At 41.8% G+C, this 16,541-nt stretch overlaps 1 protein-coding gene across 4 annotated transcripts in view; it reads right to left on the reverse strand.

Moving 5' to 3' along the window:
* Nucleotides 1-16,012, reverse strand: part of TOLLIP (toll interacting protein) — a 30,902-nt gene extending 14,890 nt beyond the window's left edge. The window contains exons 1-5 of one of the 4 annotated variants that reach the window (XM_075425671.1): nucleotides 15,799-15,957; nucleotides 14,979-15,107; nucleotides 6,611-6,760; nucleotides 2,613-2,795; nucleotides 1,076-1,228 (exon numbers count right to left, since the gene is read on the reverse strand). In XM_075425671.1, coding sequence (XP_075281786.1) covers nucleotides 1,076-1,228; nucleotides 2,613-2,795; nucleotides 6,611-6,649 — 375 coding nt within the window. In that variant the 5' untranslated portion in view covers nucleotides 6,650-6,760; nucleotides 14,979-15,107; nucleotides 15,799-15,957. Of the gene's footprint in view, nucleotides 1-1,075; nucleotides 1,229-2,612; nucleotides 2,796-6,610; nucleotides 6,761-14,978; nucleotides 15,108-15,798; nucleotides 15,958-15,981 lie in introns of those variants that run through there. The other 3 variants (XM_075425672.1, XM_075425669.1, XM_075425670.1) reach the window with 3 other exon arrangements.
* Between the last annotated feature and the right edge of the window lie 529 nt (nucleotides 16,013-16,541).

The raw sequence follows: 16,541 nt of genomic DNA on the forward strand, positions 1-16,541 counted from the left end.
CCACTGAAATTTTGTTACTGAAGCAATTTATTTTAAAATACGGGTTTAATCAGCTTCATGCCTTATTCCTAAGAAAGGATTATACAACATATTCATCATAAAGGAAAAATTAGAGCAAACCTGAAATTTATTAGAAGTAGTATACTGCTTCTAGAAGCAAATTTTAGCTCAAAATGATTATTTTTGAAGTACTTTAAACAAAAAATCAATTTAATTCCATTCCCTTTCACTACCACAATTCCTGTTCAGTCTGATCCTGGAAAATATTAAAAGGTCAGATTTTATGTACAATACATTCACAGGCAGACAGTTTTAAAGGTTAATTACACACTCATTTCTTGTAAGTGTAATGGAACAACTGTACAGATGTGGGGCAGAATGTGAATTTCAAACAGCATGGAACATCTGTCCTCAGATGTGCACCTGGAACTTTGGACAATGTACATGTATAGTAGGAAGCATTCAGGGCTGCACATGCTATCAAACCGCTACTTAAGAGAAAGGTGATAGATGAGAGAATAGTCCATGAGCTGCTGAACGGACCAGTGTAAGTCAGCAGTTTATGACCAGTAGCACCAAACGAACAAGAATGGAAGTAAAAAACCAAAGTCATCAGAAAGAGCATACAAACTATCCAAGAAAGACTTAAGACAGAGAAGAGTTTCTACTATTTTTACTTTTAAACTGAAATGACTTTCTAATGATTTAGGGGGAAAAAATACGTTGTTAGATTCCATTAAGCTTTTTAAAAACTATTATTAAGTTAGAAATTACAATGGAAAATTTGACTGAGGATTTCTTTTTTATGCTTTTATTAGCACAGGAATAAGCTGACTTTTTGTAACTGCAAAACCAGATAAATGACTACCTATTTACCACCTCACCAATAGGTATTCACTGCCTTTAATATTTTTGCCTGCTATTCCCAAAGTTAAGTATGACTATTTTAAATGATGACACACACAGACACACAGTAAGGTACAATGGAACTATTTCTACTTCCATCTAAAGTATCTCACTCCCACTACCCAAGAAGTTTCTGTCCCTTCCTCCTCCCAACCCAAACTTGGCTTACCGTGTACGACATCACCAGATTAATCATCCCTTCCTTGTCATCACCCTGCCTTCCACTCAGGCTATACCATTCATCCTCCACATTTCCTTGCTTCAGAGACTCCGGAATTGTAATGTGTGTCCAAGCGATGCGGTCATCCATTGAAAAGGCCCGCTGCAACATAATTGAAAAAGTACTACCAAGTTAATTGTCCTGAAACAAAAAATTCTTAAAATCACTCTTGACTAACACTTCCTTCAGTTTTATGCTATTTCATTTTGCTAATTTTATATTTAAGCTATTCCTTTGGAAATTACTAAAGTGTCAGTAAACACCTTAGCCATCTCCTTTCCCATAAAGACAAATGATGCTTTAAGTGGGATTATAGATTCACAGCAGATATTTAATAATAAGAAATTGAAAGCCTGAAGTAGAACACTTCTAGAAATACAACATACTAATATGAGCATAGTCTGTGTCAATCTAGCAACATCATATCAGAGGCCATTAAATGAATGTAAACAGCTTCCAAGAGCAGATATAAGTACTGATCTGCCACCCTTCTTGCAGCAATGAAACAGACATGTCAGCCAACCTACTAAGCCCACAAAATGGCATCCAAAAGCCTCACTTGTGTAATGACCACACAGCTGGTGCAGTGTCAAGTTTTACTACACACTGTAACGGAGGCAGCAAAAAAAGGCAAATCAGAGACTTCAGCCTCAGTTGTAGCCTCTTAGTTTAAACGGTTCAGGAAGGTATGTTTGTTCTAAGTCAAAGTCGATATCCTGAACTGGACCAGCTGAGATGCAGGCACATATCCCCTGCTGCCAACAACAGCATCATCTAGCAGAACAACATACTAGAATTCAAGATCGTGCTCTTCTAGAAAAGCTTTGTAGAGCAGATTACCTACCAGAGCTGTTAATCAGACCCTTTCAGTCACTAAGCAAATCAAATTGTTCACAGGTTAGGTATTTATTACCACAGTGTCTTCAGCAAATCATAGACAAGTGACTACATGCCCATTTGGAATGAAATTCAGACAAGTACAGAAGAGAATAAGTTATGTTTCTGCTAACAAATCCTACTGATGACATGCAGTCTATATTCAAAAGTTTTACTCTCAGCATTTCCGAGTTTGGGAAAGCTTCCACACTCCTCCTGGGTTAGAATAACACTGAAGAATTCCTGAGTAAAACTGCATTGTGTAAACAAGCTATTTGTAACAGGGACAGTACAGAATATAAAGCTGCTGGGCATTCTGATTGCGAAGAGGAGCTTAAACACCACTCAGACACTTTCACTTCTCTTCCTTTGCAGTGAACCCTGCTAATGCCCCTCATCCACTACCAAAGGAAAAGTAATAGCTCTGACATACTTGGGGAAGAGTGAAGCCTTATGCATTGCTGCTCTTGGGATTCTGAAAAATTTTTGGCATCTCCCAGAGAGCACAGACAACAGCCTTCGGTAACTCAACCCTTCTATGCAAGATTTAACCCAAACTTCAATCCAAACAGGCGATGGGGAAGGAGGGAAAAAATATCGTAGTTCTGACCTCATCAAATATCTCTAGGTAAAAAGAGTCCACACCCGGGGGAACAGTGCACTGAATCACTTTGTTCCAGCGGGGGTTCTTGGCTCCATTATGTGCTGTTGGAGTTTCATACACAGCATACCCCAGACGTATTCGACAGTATGGATCCATGCGGGTCATTCCATAGTTCTTTGCCAGTTTTGCCTGGAAAGAAAAAAGCCTGTAAGTGTTTAATATTTACATTAACTTGAGAAGTTAATTACTATTAGTTTACAAAGAGAATCAGATATTGAACAAAGGACTAGATTCAATTATGAGGTATACAGGAAGGAAAAAAAATGAAAAAACGCCAGCATTCTGATTAAAACATAGAATGGCCACTGACACTGTTAAATGTCTGGGAGACTTGAAAAGGGAACCCCTTTTTAACCTGTTGCAGAAAATACACACCTTCACCATAGCTAATATAAGTTACTTCATACCAAACCAAAAGACACATGATTACAAGGAAATAGTAGTAAGTTCAATTTTTGCCTAGGCACCTGCTCTCCAAAATACAATCATAAACTTAACGTGATAGGTAGCCTGTCCTCTTTCACTGAAGTACTTTTAATGGTTGAAATACAGAAATCCAGTAGCTTCAAGAATATCACACAATACAAAACCACAAACTGCAAAAGCAGTTCAGTTGAGCTAAAATCTAGATCACAGTTTTCAAAGTGGTTAAAAAACTTACTTAATTCAGTGTGTGCATTTGATATTGCTTAGTTCAGTGGGCAACTTAAGTTCTATGTTACTATAAAAACACATGCTGTACAGAATCAGAAGATATCCAACATACTTTTGCTGTAACATCAGAGGAATAGAACAAAACAAGTTGATGACAGTTCTGAAGACAACACTGATTACTGTTGCATAGCGACGTCAAAGTAGAAATCGGACTTTTTGGACATGGTATTTCTCTGGCCTGTACTAAGCAATCTATAGTTCTTACTATAGTAAGACAAGTGACATAATATGGTGCCTAGGATGCCTCCTGCGTACAGGACATTTAAAGAACTGGAACAGTTCAGACTTGTGTAAGGTTTAGTTACAATGGCTGCAGCTCTGGCCTGGAAAGCCCTTTTCTCCTTCAAGGCACATGCTGGTTCAGTAATTCATACATTAGAGCTAGTGAGAAATATCTCAAACTGCTCCTTGTAAACGTGCACGTAATGATTAAAGTAGGAGAGTTGGCACCTAAATTATGCACTCTCTAAATTATGCACTCTCTAGACTCTGAAGTCTTGACATTAAACAGCTCACCACAAAACCTCACCAAAAGAAAAAAGAGCATATAAGTTGTCTGTGTAGTAATTTAAGCAGACACAATCAGCTGTGAACTTAGACAAATTCACCACCATTCCTATACATCTGCAAGGAAAAAAAAAAGCAGTAAATCACCTTCCTAAAAACATTTTCTGGTCTTTCACCAGTTTACTAGTAACAGAATTAAGACATGCTGCTCTATATACTTTATCAACACATATTTAAATATAAAAGCCTTCAACCATCTTTTCATGTTCCACAGGTTAACTATGCCACAGTAAGTCTCCTATCCAGAATGCCACATGCCTCAATATGCAGCCAAGATTCCCACAGCATTCTTGCATAAACTCTCAGACAGGTACAGAAGACTATCTCTTGGGACACTACAGGGTTATACAGCCATTCAGAGGGACCTTGAGAGGCTGGAAAAGTGCACAGACAGGAATCTCAAAGTTCAACAAATTAAAACATTCTGCCCCTGAGGAGGAATAACCACATGCACTACTACAGCCTGCGGGCCAACCAGCTGAGAGTAGCTTTGCTGAGAAGGACACCAAGTTGGAAATGGTGGACACCAAGTTGGAAATCAGCCAGCAATGCACCCTGGCAGCAAAGACAACAGACAGCATCCTGGGCTGCATTAGGAAAAGCACAGCTAGCAGATCAATGAAGATGATCCCTTCTACTCAGCACTGGTGAGACCATATCTGGAGTCCTGTTCTCTTTAGTTCTGGGGTGCTCAACACAAGACATGGCCACACTTAAACAAGTCCAGCAAAGGGCCACTAAGACATTTAATGGTTTCACAGAATCACAGAATGGCTGAGGTTGGATGGGACCTCTAGAGATTGTCTAGCCCAAGCTCCCTGCTCAAAGCTCAGGCAAGTTCTGGGTATCTCCACAGATGGAAGCTCCCCAATCCCTCTGGGCAACCTGTTCTGATGTTTGACAACTCTCACAGTAAAAAGGTTTTTCATATATTTAAATAGAGTTTGCTGTACTTCAATTTGTGCTCACTACTTCTCTTGTCTTTCCTCTAGACAGCACCAAAAAGAGCCTAGCTGTCATCTTCATAAATACATGCAGGCAGGGACTACTTGTTGATAAGATTCCCCCTCAGGACTCTTCCCCAGCTCTCTCAGCCTTTCCTTGTATATAACATCCTCCTTAATCCTCGATTAAGGGGCTGGTGGGGGGTGGTAGGGGTGGGATGAGGTTTGGACAAAATAAACTCCAGAGGTCTCCTCTAACCTCAGATATCTTCTGATTCTATAATAAGTGGTTACTTCTAGCCATGGCATGAAGAACAGCCATTAGGCTTTATTCTTCAAGCAAGATAAATACTTTATTGTCTGCACAAGCACCTTCTGTACATAACCACTCTACTGATTGCATCAACATCCGGTGACAAAAAGCACTTTCAGCTGTTCAAGCAAATAACCAAAGATGAACAACCTATGGAGTAGCATACAAGTTGGTATAAACTGCTAGAGACTTAAGAGAGGCATGGCACATTGTTTGATAAATGTTTTGTTTCCTCATAGGCCTGAGGTTTAACCTGAATCATCTACTCCTAGCTCTGGAAAAAAAAAATATGCTAAAGCTTCTACCACTACGCTCTGAAAGTAGTAACATTTTTCTGCTGTTCAAAGTTGCAGAAGAAGCTTCCAGTCTTACACTTTCTGAACACACGGACTGGGAAACTCATCAGGACTAGAAAGAGGGCTGCAGCTGAATGCAATGAATAAGTTCAAGTGTCTAGACCTTAGAAGTAATTAAGTTTGAAAAAGCATTACCCTCAGTTTCCAAAGAAAGGACACTGGCTGTGAAGCAGCAAACTGAGCAGTGAAAGACATAGAAAGGAAGGATAAGTGCCTCTTTTCCTGAGAGACCCTATACAGGTTTACTCCCCAATACGGACCTCACCATGGAAGCTGCAAACATATACATATTATTCCAGACTCAGTGCTAAATTTGAGGCTAAACATCTCTTTGGTATGCTTTAGAAATGGCTTGAAAATACCATTTGTAAATAGATAAAGTGTGTTAACATGAAGGATATCCAGTATGCTAAGGTAGATAAACACCATTCTGTTTAAGACAGACAAGTTTTAAAAACTAAAATCTTCTGCATAATGGATGCAGTAATACAGTACTGCCAAGATAAAAGAAAGGATAACAAGGCAAAAGAGGAGGCAGAAAATAAAGAGCTAGGACTATGCACTTGTGATTAAGAAGAAAACCTGCAGAAAGCACTAGGAAAAACAGCAAATGCATTACAAGAAACGGAGATGGAACAGAGCAGTCACCTAAGGAAAAATACATAAGGCAATTGCAGTTCCCTACAATATTCTCAAAATTGCTAATGTCTTCCAATTTTAAGTGTTCCAATTTTAAGCCGTCTTAACAGAAGTCTTCAGAGAAAACTGTGCACTGTAAAAAACCATGAGTTTACTTGATCATGTGCTATAATAGCAAGGTTTACAGGAAATTGCTGCACCATGCACAATGAAGCTGTGAAACACGAAACTGGAAAAAAGCTGACATATAGAAACACGAAGCTACAAAAACTTTAAAAATTACGCATCCCTTACAAAGAAGTAATTTAGTACCTCACATTCCAATACAAATATTTTTGTGGCCAACAATCAAAAAAGATTAATTCTATTAATTACGATTACTTAATTGTACAAAGATGGTACAATTTATACCTGTACTACAGTAATGCTGAGTCTGCCTACTGTACCCATTGGTCCTCCATATTGTAGCTGCTGAGCTGCCTGGGCATCCAGTTGGATTTGCTGTTGCTGCTGGGTTGGGGTAATGCGAAGAAAATCTTGAGGAAGCTCACCAACATATACCTTAAAAAAGAAAAGAAAAAACCTTCAAGCTTAAGTCTTCCGTTTTCGTAACTAAAAAGACAGAAGAATATAAATCAAAGCTTAGCAAAAACATTCAGCAGAATTTAGTCTAGCTTTGACAGCATGAACAAAGAACTAATTAAATGACAAAACTGCCAACTCACGCAGAGAATGTTCTCATATTCACTTTCAAAAATGCTAATTTCCAACAGCCTCTGAAAAAAAGTCGGACATACAGAGCCAAGGCTGTTCTGCAACTAAATATTTAAGTAGTCCATACAGAAGTCAGAGCTACCAAGTTTTACAACCCATTCACATATGACATCTGATGGCACCCAGCTCTTTCACTTATTCATCACTCATATTGCATCCATTTATTCCCATGACAAGACCTAGCACGCTGCTTTAGTTTGAAAGTCACTTGCACAATCACCTTCAAGACAGATCATAAAGACACTGTCTCCTATGAACCAAATCCTTCAAAGTAACTAAGAATCCTTCAACATAACAAAGATGTCCTAATACTTTTCCAATGTTAAGTGCAACCGTCCTGCAACTAACCTCAGGGACAATTTGGGGATAATATCCCACCATACTCAAAACAATAACGGAGGAATTAAAAATCCGGTCTATCACAAGAAAGAACCATGACGAAAAATTCAAAGTAGAAAAATCTTACAGGAACTCTGTCACATGTGCCACTATGAATCAGCAATCACCACATGTTTTCTGCTAGCTTTACGGTAAAAGAAGGAAAAGCTTCTACCTATTACTTGTCATTTCTATTACTGTCAATTCAATAACTCAGGTTGGTTTTAGGTTTTAAATGCTAAGTGAACACTATCAATAACACATTTAGAGAGATCATGACACTAAAGTAACAAGCATACTATAATAATAAATTTTAAGAGGCAAATAAAGTGGCATAGAGAATTTACAATTAAGTGTACTTATTTCTGTTGCATATAGAGTTGCTTACACATTTAATACAGAACTGACTACCGTATCAAGACAAAAGACAGTGCAATTGCTTATGTTGCTATCCCAGGAAAGATTATCTAATTGTTTATCTGGCAGATGCGTGCCTACAGAACATACTTTAAGAAGTTAACAGGCCTCTAGGACATAGCTTTTGAGGATTAGACAACACTTAAATGTCAAGATTACATCTTGGCAATAGCAACAGTCATACAAAATGTTATTTGGCAAGAGCTGCAATTTCTGAGAGCCTCAGGATCCTGGCAACAGGAGGTGTTACATGCCAGAAAGGAAGTTTATCAAAAAAAGCTAAGGAGGAAATACTGAACGCCTGCTGCTAGGCTATTGGGAAGGAGGGAAAATAGGGAATCAGTTTTGCTTACAAGTATCTTAAAATTTTACAATTAACATCTTAAGTAGCTTAAGTTTTAAAGGGGGGGGGGGGAAGGGGGCAACGAGGGAGAAGAATAAGCTAGAAGATAATGCTAATATTAAAAGAAAGCTTATTTAAGCTAGGCTGGAAATTAGACAGGTCTTGTAATAGCCTTCTCGTCAGAATACACGTATAAAAAAAGGAGCTACCTTTAAAATAAAATACTATCCATTTAGGAAATACTTGAAATGGCACCAGAATTAGCAAGGCAATGGCATTTACAACACTGCAGGCCCCCTCCAACCCTTCACCACCAGGAATTTTCAAACCTAGTATTATTCGCATCTTTAAGAACAGACATCACAAAAATTTTCCATAGTCAGAAGTGGCGGCTGCAGCCCTGAAATTACATTCCCACACATGCAAGCTCCCTTTGTCAACTTCTCAGAAAACAGGATAGCATATTTGGTCTCAACCATCTCAACGTGGACATTGGAAAGCTTAATTCATTCACAGGAAGCGAGAAGTCTAAGAGTATCTTTCACTTTATTTTTAAGTCACCCAAATACCAGTGACGAGTGGAGTCCCTCAGGGGTCCGTACTGGGACCGGTGCTGTTCAATACATTTATCAATGACATGGACAGCGACATCGAGTGTACCCTCAGCAAGTTTGCAGATGACACCAAGCTGAGTGGTACGGTTGAGACACCAGAAGGACGGGATGCCATCCAGAGGAACCTGGACAAGCTGGAGAGGTGGGCCTGTGTGAACCTCATGAGGTTCAACAAGGCCAAGTGCAAGGTCCTACACCTCGGTCGCGGTAATCCCCAGTATCAATACAGGCTGGGGGATGAAAGGATCGAGAGCAGCTCTGCTGAGAGGGACTTGGGGGTACTGATAGACGAAAGGCTGGACATGAGCCGGCAATGTGCGCTGGCAGCCCAGAGGGCCAACCGTGTCCTGAGCTGCATCAAAAGAAGGGTGGCCAGCAGGTCGAGAGAGGTGATTCTGCCCCTCCACTCTGCTCTGGTGAGACCTCACCTGGAGTACTGCGTTCAGCTCTGGAGCCCTCAGCACAGGAAGGACACGGAACTGTTGGAACGGGTCCAAAGGAGGGCTACAAAAATGATCCAAGGGCTGGAGCACCTCTCCTATGAGGACAGGCTGAGAGAGTTGGGCTTGTTCAGCCTGGAGAAGAGAAGGCTAAGGGGAGACCTGATTGCAGCCTTTCAGTACTTAAAGGGAGCCTATAGGAAAGATGGGGACAATCTTTTTAGTAGAGACAACAGTGACAGGACAAGGGGTAATGGTTTTAAACTAAAACAGAGTAGGTTTAGGCTGGATATAAGGAAGAAATTCTTTACAATGAGGGTGGTGAAACACTGGAACGGGTTGCCCAGAGAGGTAGTGGAGGCCCCATCCCTGGAAACATTCAAGACCAGGTTGGACAGGGCTCTGAGCAACCTGATCTAGTTAGCGGTGTTCCTGCTCGCTGCGGGGGGGTTGGACTAGATGACCTCTAGGGGTCCCTTCCGACCCAAAACTTTCTATGATTCTATAATACTGCTCCAAAATAAAATACATAAGCTAGTCTCTGTTCTGAGGTCCAAAAGGGACAAACAAAATCCATAAGGGAGACCAAAGTTTTTTTACAGCATCTAAGCTGATTTTAGGTCATTCAGTTCTCACACAAAGCTACTTCTTATCCTGGAATTGCAGAGCAGACATACACAGAAACTAAAACCAGCTAATGTAACCAAATTCTCAAAAGATCCGAGTGGTAAACCCTTCCAAAACGAAAAGTGTGGAACAGGAGATGCAAACACTCCCATCTTAAATGTTCGGCTCACACTGAGATCTGGCATACAAGTGCTGGTGATATATTCAGTAAGAAACCTCAGAGATGCTTATTGAGGAAAATACACTACTCAGTAAGTTCTTACGCTAATTATCAGCTGATTCCATATCAATGGAGACAAATCACTAGCGTGCAATCTTTTTATCTGTAAAGAAAACAGGCTATTTTATGTCTTCCTCAAAGCACTTAAAAGCAGGTACGTAACTGCCACCTCCAAACCTCAATCAAAAATACAGACTTACATAACCAGAGTTCAACCACAAGGTTTTTTTAAAGCAAGAAGAACATGACAAGCTTGTAGCACTGATCCTACTCAACACCCACTTTACAACAAATGCACTTCCCTGTACTATAACAACATTTAAGGAAAAATGTGAAATTCAACCCTGCTCTGCCACTAACTGTAGAACAAAAAATTAATTGTATTTAACACTTGAATTTTACTAGAACTTGCTTTTCAAGCAAGACAGCAGTATGGCAATGCTACGTCAGAACTACAATTCAGAAGACAAGTGTTGAGCAGGTATTCATAAAAAACAAGCCTGACTTGGAATTACTTCCCAATAAACTTTGACAGCATTGCATATCAAAAATATCAATTATCTAGAAACATATGGCCCAAATATTGCCCTTCCTAACTGCTAAAACCATCTAAGAGCTAGTTTTGAGGATCTTTCAAGTGAAACACTGCAGGTATAAAAACCACATCTCTGCTTCTTCCAATTGAAGGCGGTGTGATGTTCTGCAGCTGTGGGAATTAATCTAGGACCGGGCTGTCTCAGTCTCACCCTCCTGTTTCTTCTCAGCCCCTTTTCTTGTGCAACATTAAATGGTGCCAAGGCAATTGTAATGTACACTAGTGGAGAGAGCTGATCAGAAGAAAATGAAACAACGGTTGGAGCTACAGGGAAGAGGAGGGGAAGCCATGAGGATCCTTACCTCACTAACCGATCATGTGAGTACTGGTACCTACATAAGGGAGGGAAACGGACCGCAGAACCAAGGACAACCACAAATGCCCTGACTTAGCATACCTTGAGACATAATACATTCAGGGAACCATTACTACAGTTTCCACACTAGCAACTACCAAGAAACTCTGATACTAGGTTTCAGAGAAGTTTCATCTTAATAGAGCTTTAAACACCTAGCTACTCTGAAAGAGTTCTAACCGTTCTCCTTTAAACAGACTTACTGTTTTTTAGGAAGAGAGAACATTTTGAACTATTATTTTATGTTTTGCACACTAAAGAAAAAATTGAGACCAGAGAGGATGCATCCAGAGGTCCTGAAAGAGCTAGCTGATATTTTTTCAAGGCTACTCTCTTATCATCTTTGAAAGGTCATGGAGATTATCAGAAGTCCTCTATAACTGGAGAAAGATAAATGTCACGCTCATCTTTCAAAAAGGCAAGAAGGATGACCTGAGGAACAACAAGTAGGTCAGCTTCACTTCAGTTGCTAAGAAATTCCTAAGAAAGTCCTTCTGAAAGCCATTTCTAGAGACAGGAAGGAAAAAACAGGGGCTAGGAATAGCCAGCCTTTACCAAGTTGGGGTTTTTTTTTTTATATAAAAAAAAAGCCTAATGAGCCCAGCTGCCTTCTACAATAAAATCAGTAGAATCTGTGACTAACCAGAGCAGTACATATCAAAGCTGGGTCACTACAATCCAAATGGGTGGACCACTGCATGGACAAAACTGGCTGGGTCACTGAACTCAGAAGCTGAAGTTCAGTGGTTAATGACACTGTAGATTGGTTAAAAGCAAAGTTTCTCAGCGGTCTGTACTGAGACTAACTTATGTGTCTAATATTTTTCCTTATTAGTGACCAGAGGTGGAGACAGAAAGTACCCTCATCAATTCTGAGGATGACACCAAACCTGGGGGGCAATGACTGGTATACTTGAGGAAAGGACCAACATCCAGAGAGACATAAGAATTTAATGGCAGTAGTCTCATGAAATTCAACAAGTGCAAAGTCCTGTGCTTTACACAGAAAAATCCCTGGCACCAGTATGAACTAAAGAACAACTGGCAGGGCTGTAGCTCTACAGAGAAAAACATGCGGGTCCTGCTGGAAAGCAAGCTAAACATAAATGAGCAGAGCACTCTCGCAACAACAAAGCCTAACAGCATGCTATCTGGATCAACAAAAGCCTAGCCAGTAGGCTGACGAAAATGATTGTTTCCCTCTATTCAGCACTCATCAGATCACATCTGGAATACTGCAACCCGTTTGGGGCGCAGCAGTACATGAAAAATTATAAACTTACGTGAGTCCAGCAAAGATCCACCAAGATGGCCCATGAAAAGCGCTGTAGCACAAGACTTGAGTACAAGTTGAGGATTTGTTTAGAGTAGAAGAAACACAGGACGCACCTCCTAGCAGTTTTCCAGTATCTATAAGGAGGTCATTAAGAAAACAGAGCCAGGCTCTCTTCTGAGATGCAAGGCAAGAATAAAGGAGGCCTCAGCTGTCAAACTGAAACAGGGGAGGTCTGACATGAAACAAGGCAAAAAAAAAAAAAATTGCTGCAGGGACAACCACTGATGGGGAAAAAAAAAAAATCACCCAGGAAGGCTGCAAAAACTCTCACCTTAGAGGTTTCGAAGATCCTGCTGGACAAAACCCTGAGCAACCTGGTCTGAATTAAAAACTGACCATGTTTTTAACAAGAGGTTGGACTACATGGCCTCCTGACAGCCTTTCTAACCCAAACTACTCTATGATTCTATAGAACACGTGTTATAGCACGACATTATACACCCAGAATTATTAACACAATTATTTTGGTGATGGGATTTTCTATTCAAAATTGCTCATGTGACAGCATAACACATATCGATCCTGGACAATGCTAACAGGAATTGCTTCTTTGTCATCTTCATTCAGAAAAAGGTACCAATGTTTTGAAGAGTCTCAAAACAAAACTTCAAGTAAAATCACTGACAACACGACCCAGTGAAATGACAGTATTAAGACAAGAAAAGAGAAGTAATCATAAATACAGTCTGCCCACTACAAGATTTCCAATCACAGTAGTGATTATTAGGGAAATCAGGTGCAGAAGTCTAAGTAGTCCTAGCTTGGTATACAATCCAATTTTGGAGGACCTGACATATTTGCCAGCATGGTGAATAATCAGAGATTAATTTTGGGTGTGCTTGGCTAGCTAAGGAATCACAAATATAAGGTTTTGGTCTCTCAGACTTAACCTGAAGCCTGATCAAACTGTTCATTAATACCTCTCACTTGGAAAAGGTATCATTTAGCAGCCACATTCAGCTATATTTTATATTTCAAAAGCTGTTATGTTCTCAGAAGATCACAAAATGTGAAAACACGCTAATTCCATAACATCCTGAAAAGAGTCAGAGAGATCTATATTCTAGCAGAGTATTTAACAGTAACAGACAGGATGAATTCCAGTTCTGTTTCATCTGAGAAACTAAACAGCAATCAGAATTATTAATTACTCACCAAATAAGCATTGTCACAAACCAGAAAGCACAGGTATAAGAACAAGACCGGCAACAGCATAGCAGTATACTTTATTTTCTTACCTGTATGAAACAACTTTGAATATTTGCTTGCCTGTTCAAACAGAGAGAACTGTTCTCTGTAGCACCAGAGAAACTGTTTCCCATCCTTTAGCACCATTTAGTGGCTATTTATTTGTAACGCAGCTGTATACATGGAAATGAGTAGAATTCTATCTTATGCTCTAGAGAGAATTAAGAAAGGCTGGCATGTACTATATCAGCACCCTCACCCGTGAATAGCAGCTTAATATTGCATAATTTATTCATTCATCTGAAAACATTCAAATCTCTAACGTGGTTATGACAAGGAAGAAAAGCATGGACAACAATGTTAGGAACACATAAGAAAAAAAAAACAAGAACCAGAAAGCCAAAAACGTACAAGATAAATCATTGTACACCTTTCTATTTGTCAGGCTTAAATCAATCTAAAGCAGTAAAATGTTGCCAAGATGTTACACAGGAGTACCTGGGTAATTCTAAAATAAGAAATCTAGAAGAATAACATTCTAAGTGTTGAGATGCAATACCTTTAAAACATTTAAGAAAGACTAGGCAGTTATGATATTCAAACATCTGCAAGATTATAGCCATATCCAAGAAGGTTCTCACTAAAATCTTATCTCAACCCAGGAAGAGGACTTCACCAAGGTAAACCACGCAGATATTGAATGTAATCCACTCAGTACCAACAAGGCGTTTAGCACCACAGGCAAGTAAAATTTCTCAAAAAGAAATGCCACTCCATTTCAGAGAGAAATACCAGAGTAATTTAATCTCTCCACAAATCAGGACTGCAATCAGGCCTACTGTTCAGCTTTAGCCAAACCACTTTGTTTGTTACCAATTCCTTCTATCCTTACTCGCACATCAATCTCCCCAACCTTCTCTGAACACAAACGAAAGGATAACTAGAAGTGAAGTTACTTCTAAACAAACTCTGAGTGTTTTTCAGGTATTTATATTATTTTGAGCTTTTTTTGAGTAAAACCTGTTACATGGTGACAGAATTTTATTTGGGTGCTATCACAGAATCAACTCTCAAACACCAGGACTTTAGGGATAGCAACTACCTAATTCACCACAGATTCAACCAGAACAGCAGTCATTGTTTTTTTACGATACCATCAAGAAAGAACAAAAAAAAATTTAATTCACTCTTTTTACCTTAATTCTCTGTTTAAAAGTTTTATTCCCACAACAGAACCATCATCACAATACATTGTAAAAAGAATCGGTTCCAGAAGACCAAACACATAAGGCATTTTAACAAATTAAATTGATGATCATTACTGTCACGAGATGGAAAAACTGCATCACTGTCTGTTGTTAAGATTAGCAGTTTAATAATTCACTCCTGTGGTCTTTCATTAAGGCTGCACAGACATACAAAAAAAAGTAGCTGTTTCTAGGACGTAAAATACAGCAGTTTAAATTGATCGTTTAAGAAAATCTTACTTCACCTGCAGAGCAACACCATATTGTCAGTTACTACCAGATCCTTCCATACAGGAGGAGCACACGGGAACAGCACATCAATCGCGAGCTGATGTTACACGGCAGCGTTACACACCACACGGTAGAACATCCCGCTGCGGGGCAAGATGATTCCAGACAAAAACGAGACAAGAATACACTCCCAATAAAATATCAACACTAACTCCCGGCAGAGCGTCAAACGGGTTTTAAGCCTGCTCGGTTCCTCCCCCCCAGCACAGACGCCTACGTACTACCACTGAACGCGTCTTTCAGCACGTCTCACGTTCCAGCTTTCAGGCAGCGATTTCAGAGACAGCAACCTGAATCTGCCCAGCCCAACCACCAAAACACAAAAGTTCTCCTCTGCTTTAAAGAGGAAGCGGTTTAGCTTTGGTCTAGTTTAAGCCGTTCCCTCTTTTGGAAGGCCCTCAGACAAAGAACGGGGAGAATAGCCTCTCCCAGCCCTACAGTCAGACAGGAGGGGCTTTTCCCTCCCCTTTCCCAAAGCCTCTTCGCAAGGCGGAGAACCAGGAGACGAGGCAGTCCCTTCTTCCCCCACCCCACCCCCCACGCCGTATCACGGCATCCTCTCCCCTCCTCCCCAGGCCGCGAGCGGCGGAAGCGAGGGACACAAGAAGGGCGAGTCACCCTCCCGCCGAGGCCCACCGGCGGGAGCCGGGCCGAGGGGGAGGCGGGCAGAAGCCGAAGCCCAGAAGGGTCCGAGCAGGGCCTGCCCGGCCCGAGAACTGACAGGAGACAACCTTCAGCGGCCGCTGCGGCCGGCCCTCACCCGGCAGTACTCACCGGGCCCCGCTGCGTAGTGACGGTGGTCGCCATAGCGCCTCCCTCGGGCCGAGACCCTTCCTTCCGCCCCGCCAGCCCACCGCCGCCCTCGCTACCGTTACTGCAACGGCCGCCGCCAACCGTCACTCAGCACCAGGCTCCCCAGTCAGCTGACCCCGGCCCCACCCCCCGCGCCGGGCGTGCCTGCAGCAACGAGTTCTTCCCCTGCCCCTTCTGGCGGCTTCCAGAGCCGGGCCGTGCGCATGCGCCACTGGCAGGAGGCGGGGAAACGCAGCAGCACCTCCTCGTGCATGCGCCTACCGACCTACTGGGAGGGGAGCGAGGTGGGGTGCGGAGCGACTCTTGCGCATGCGGTCTTCTGCTCTGCAGCCGCCGCAACGGAGCGGAGCGCTGCGGAGGGTCGCTGCAGTCACTAGGGGGCGCCGCGGCGCCGGGTAGGAGGCGGGCTGGGCGCGCGGCCTGGGGGCGGACATCTTGGTGGCGGGGGCGCCTTCCGCTGCCGGCCTGAGGGAAGCCCCCTCCCATGGGGGGGGCGGCGGGTAGACATTTTGCGTGGGAGGCCGCGCAGCGGTCGCCGCGGGGTTTTCTGCTGACAGGTGCCATGTGTGTAAGGAAACGAGCTTTTGCCTCGCCCGGCCTGTCCTCTGGACCGCTGGCCCAGCGTTGGCAGCTTTCCAAAGCGGAGACCGCCCGCGACCTCCCTCATAGCGCTCAGCAGTTGCAGCCCTTTCCAGAAGAACAAA

This window comes from Opisthocomus hoazin, chromosome 7, assembly GCF_030867145.1.
Source record: "Opisthocomus hoazin isolate bOpiHoa1 chromosome 7, bOpiHoa1.hap1, whole genome shotgun sequence".
NCBI lineage: Eukaryota > Metazoa > Chordata > Aves > Opisthocomiformes > Opisthocomidae > Opisthocomus > Opisthocomus hoazin.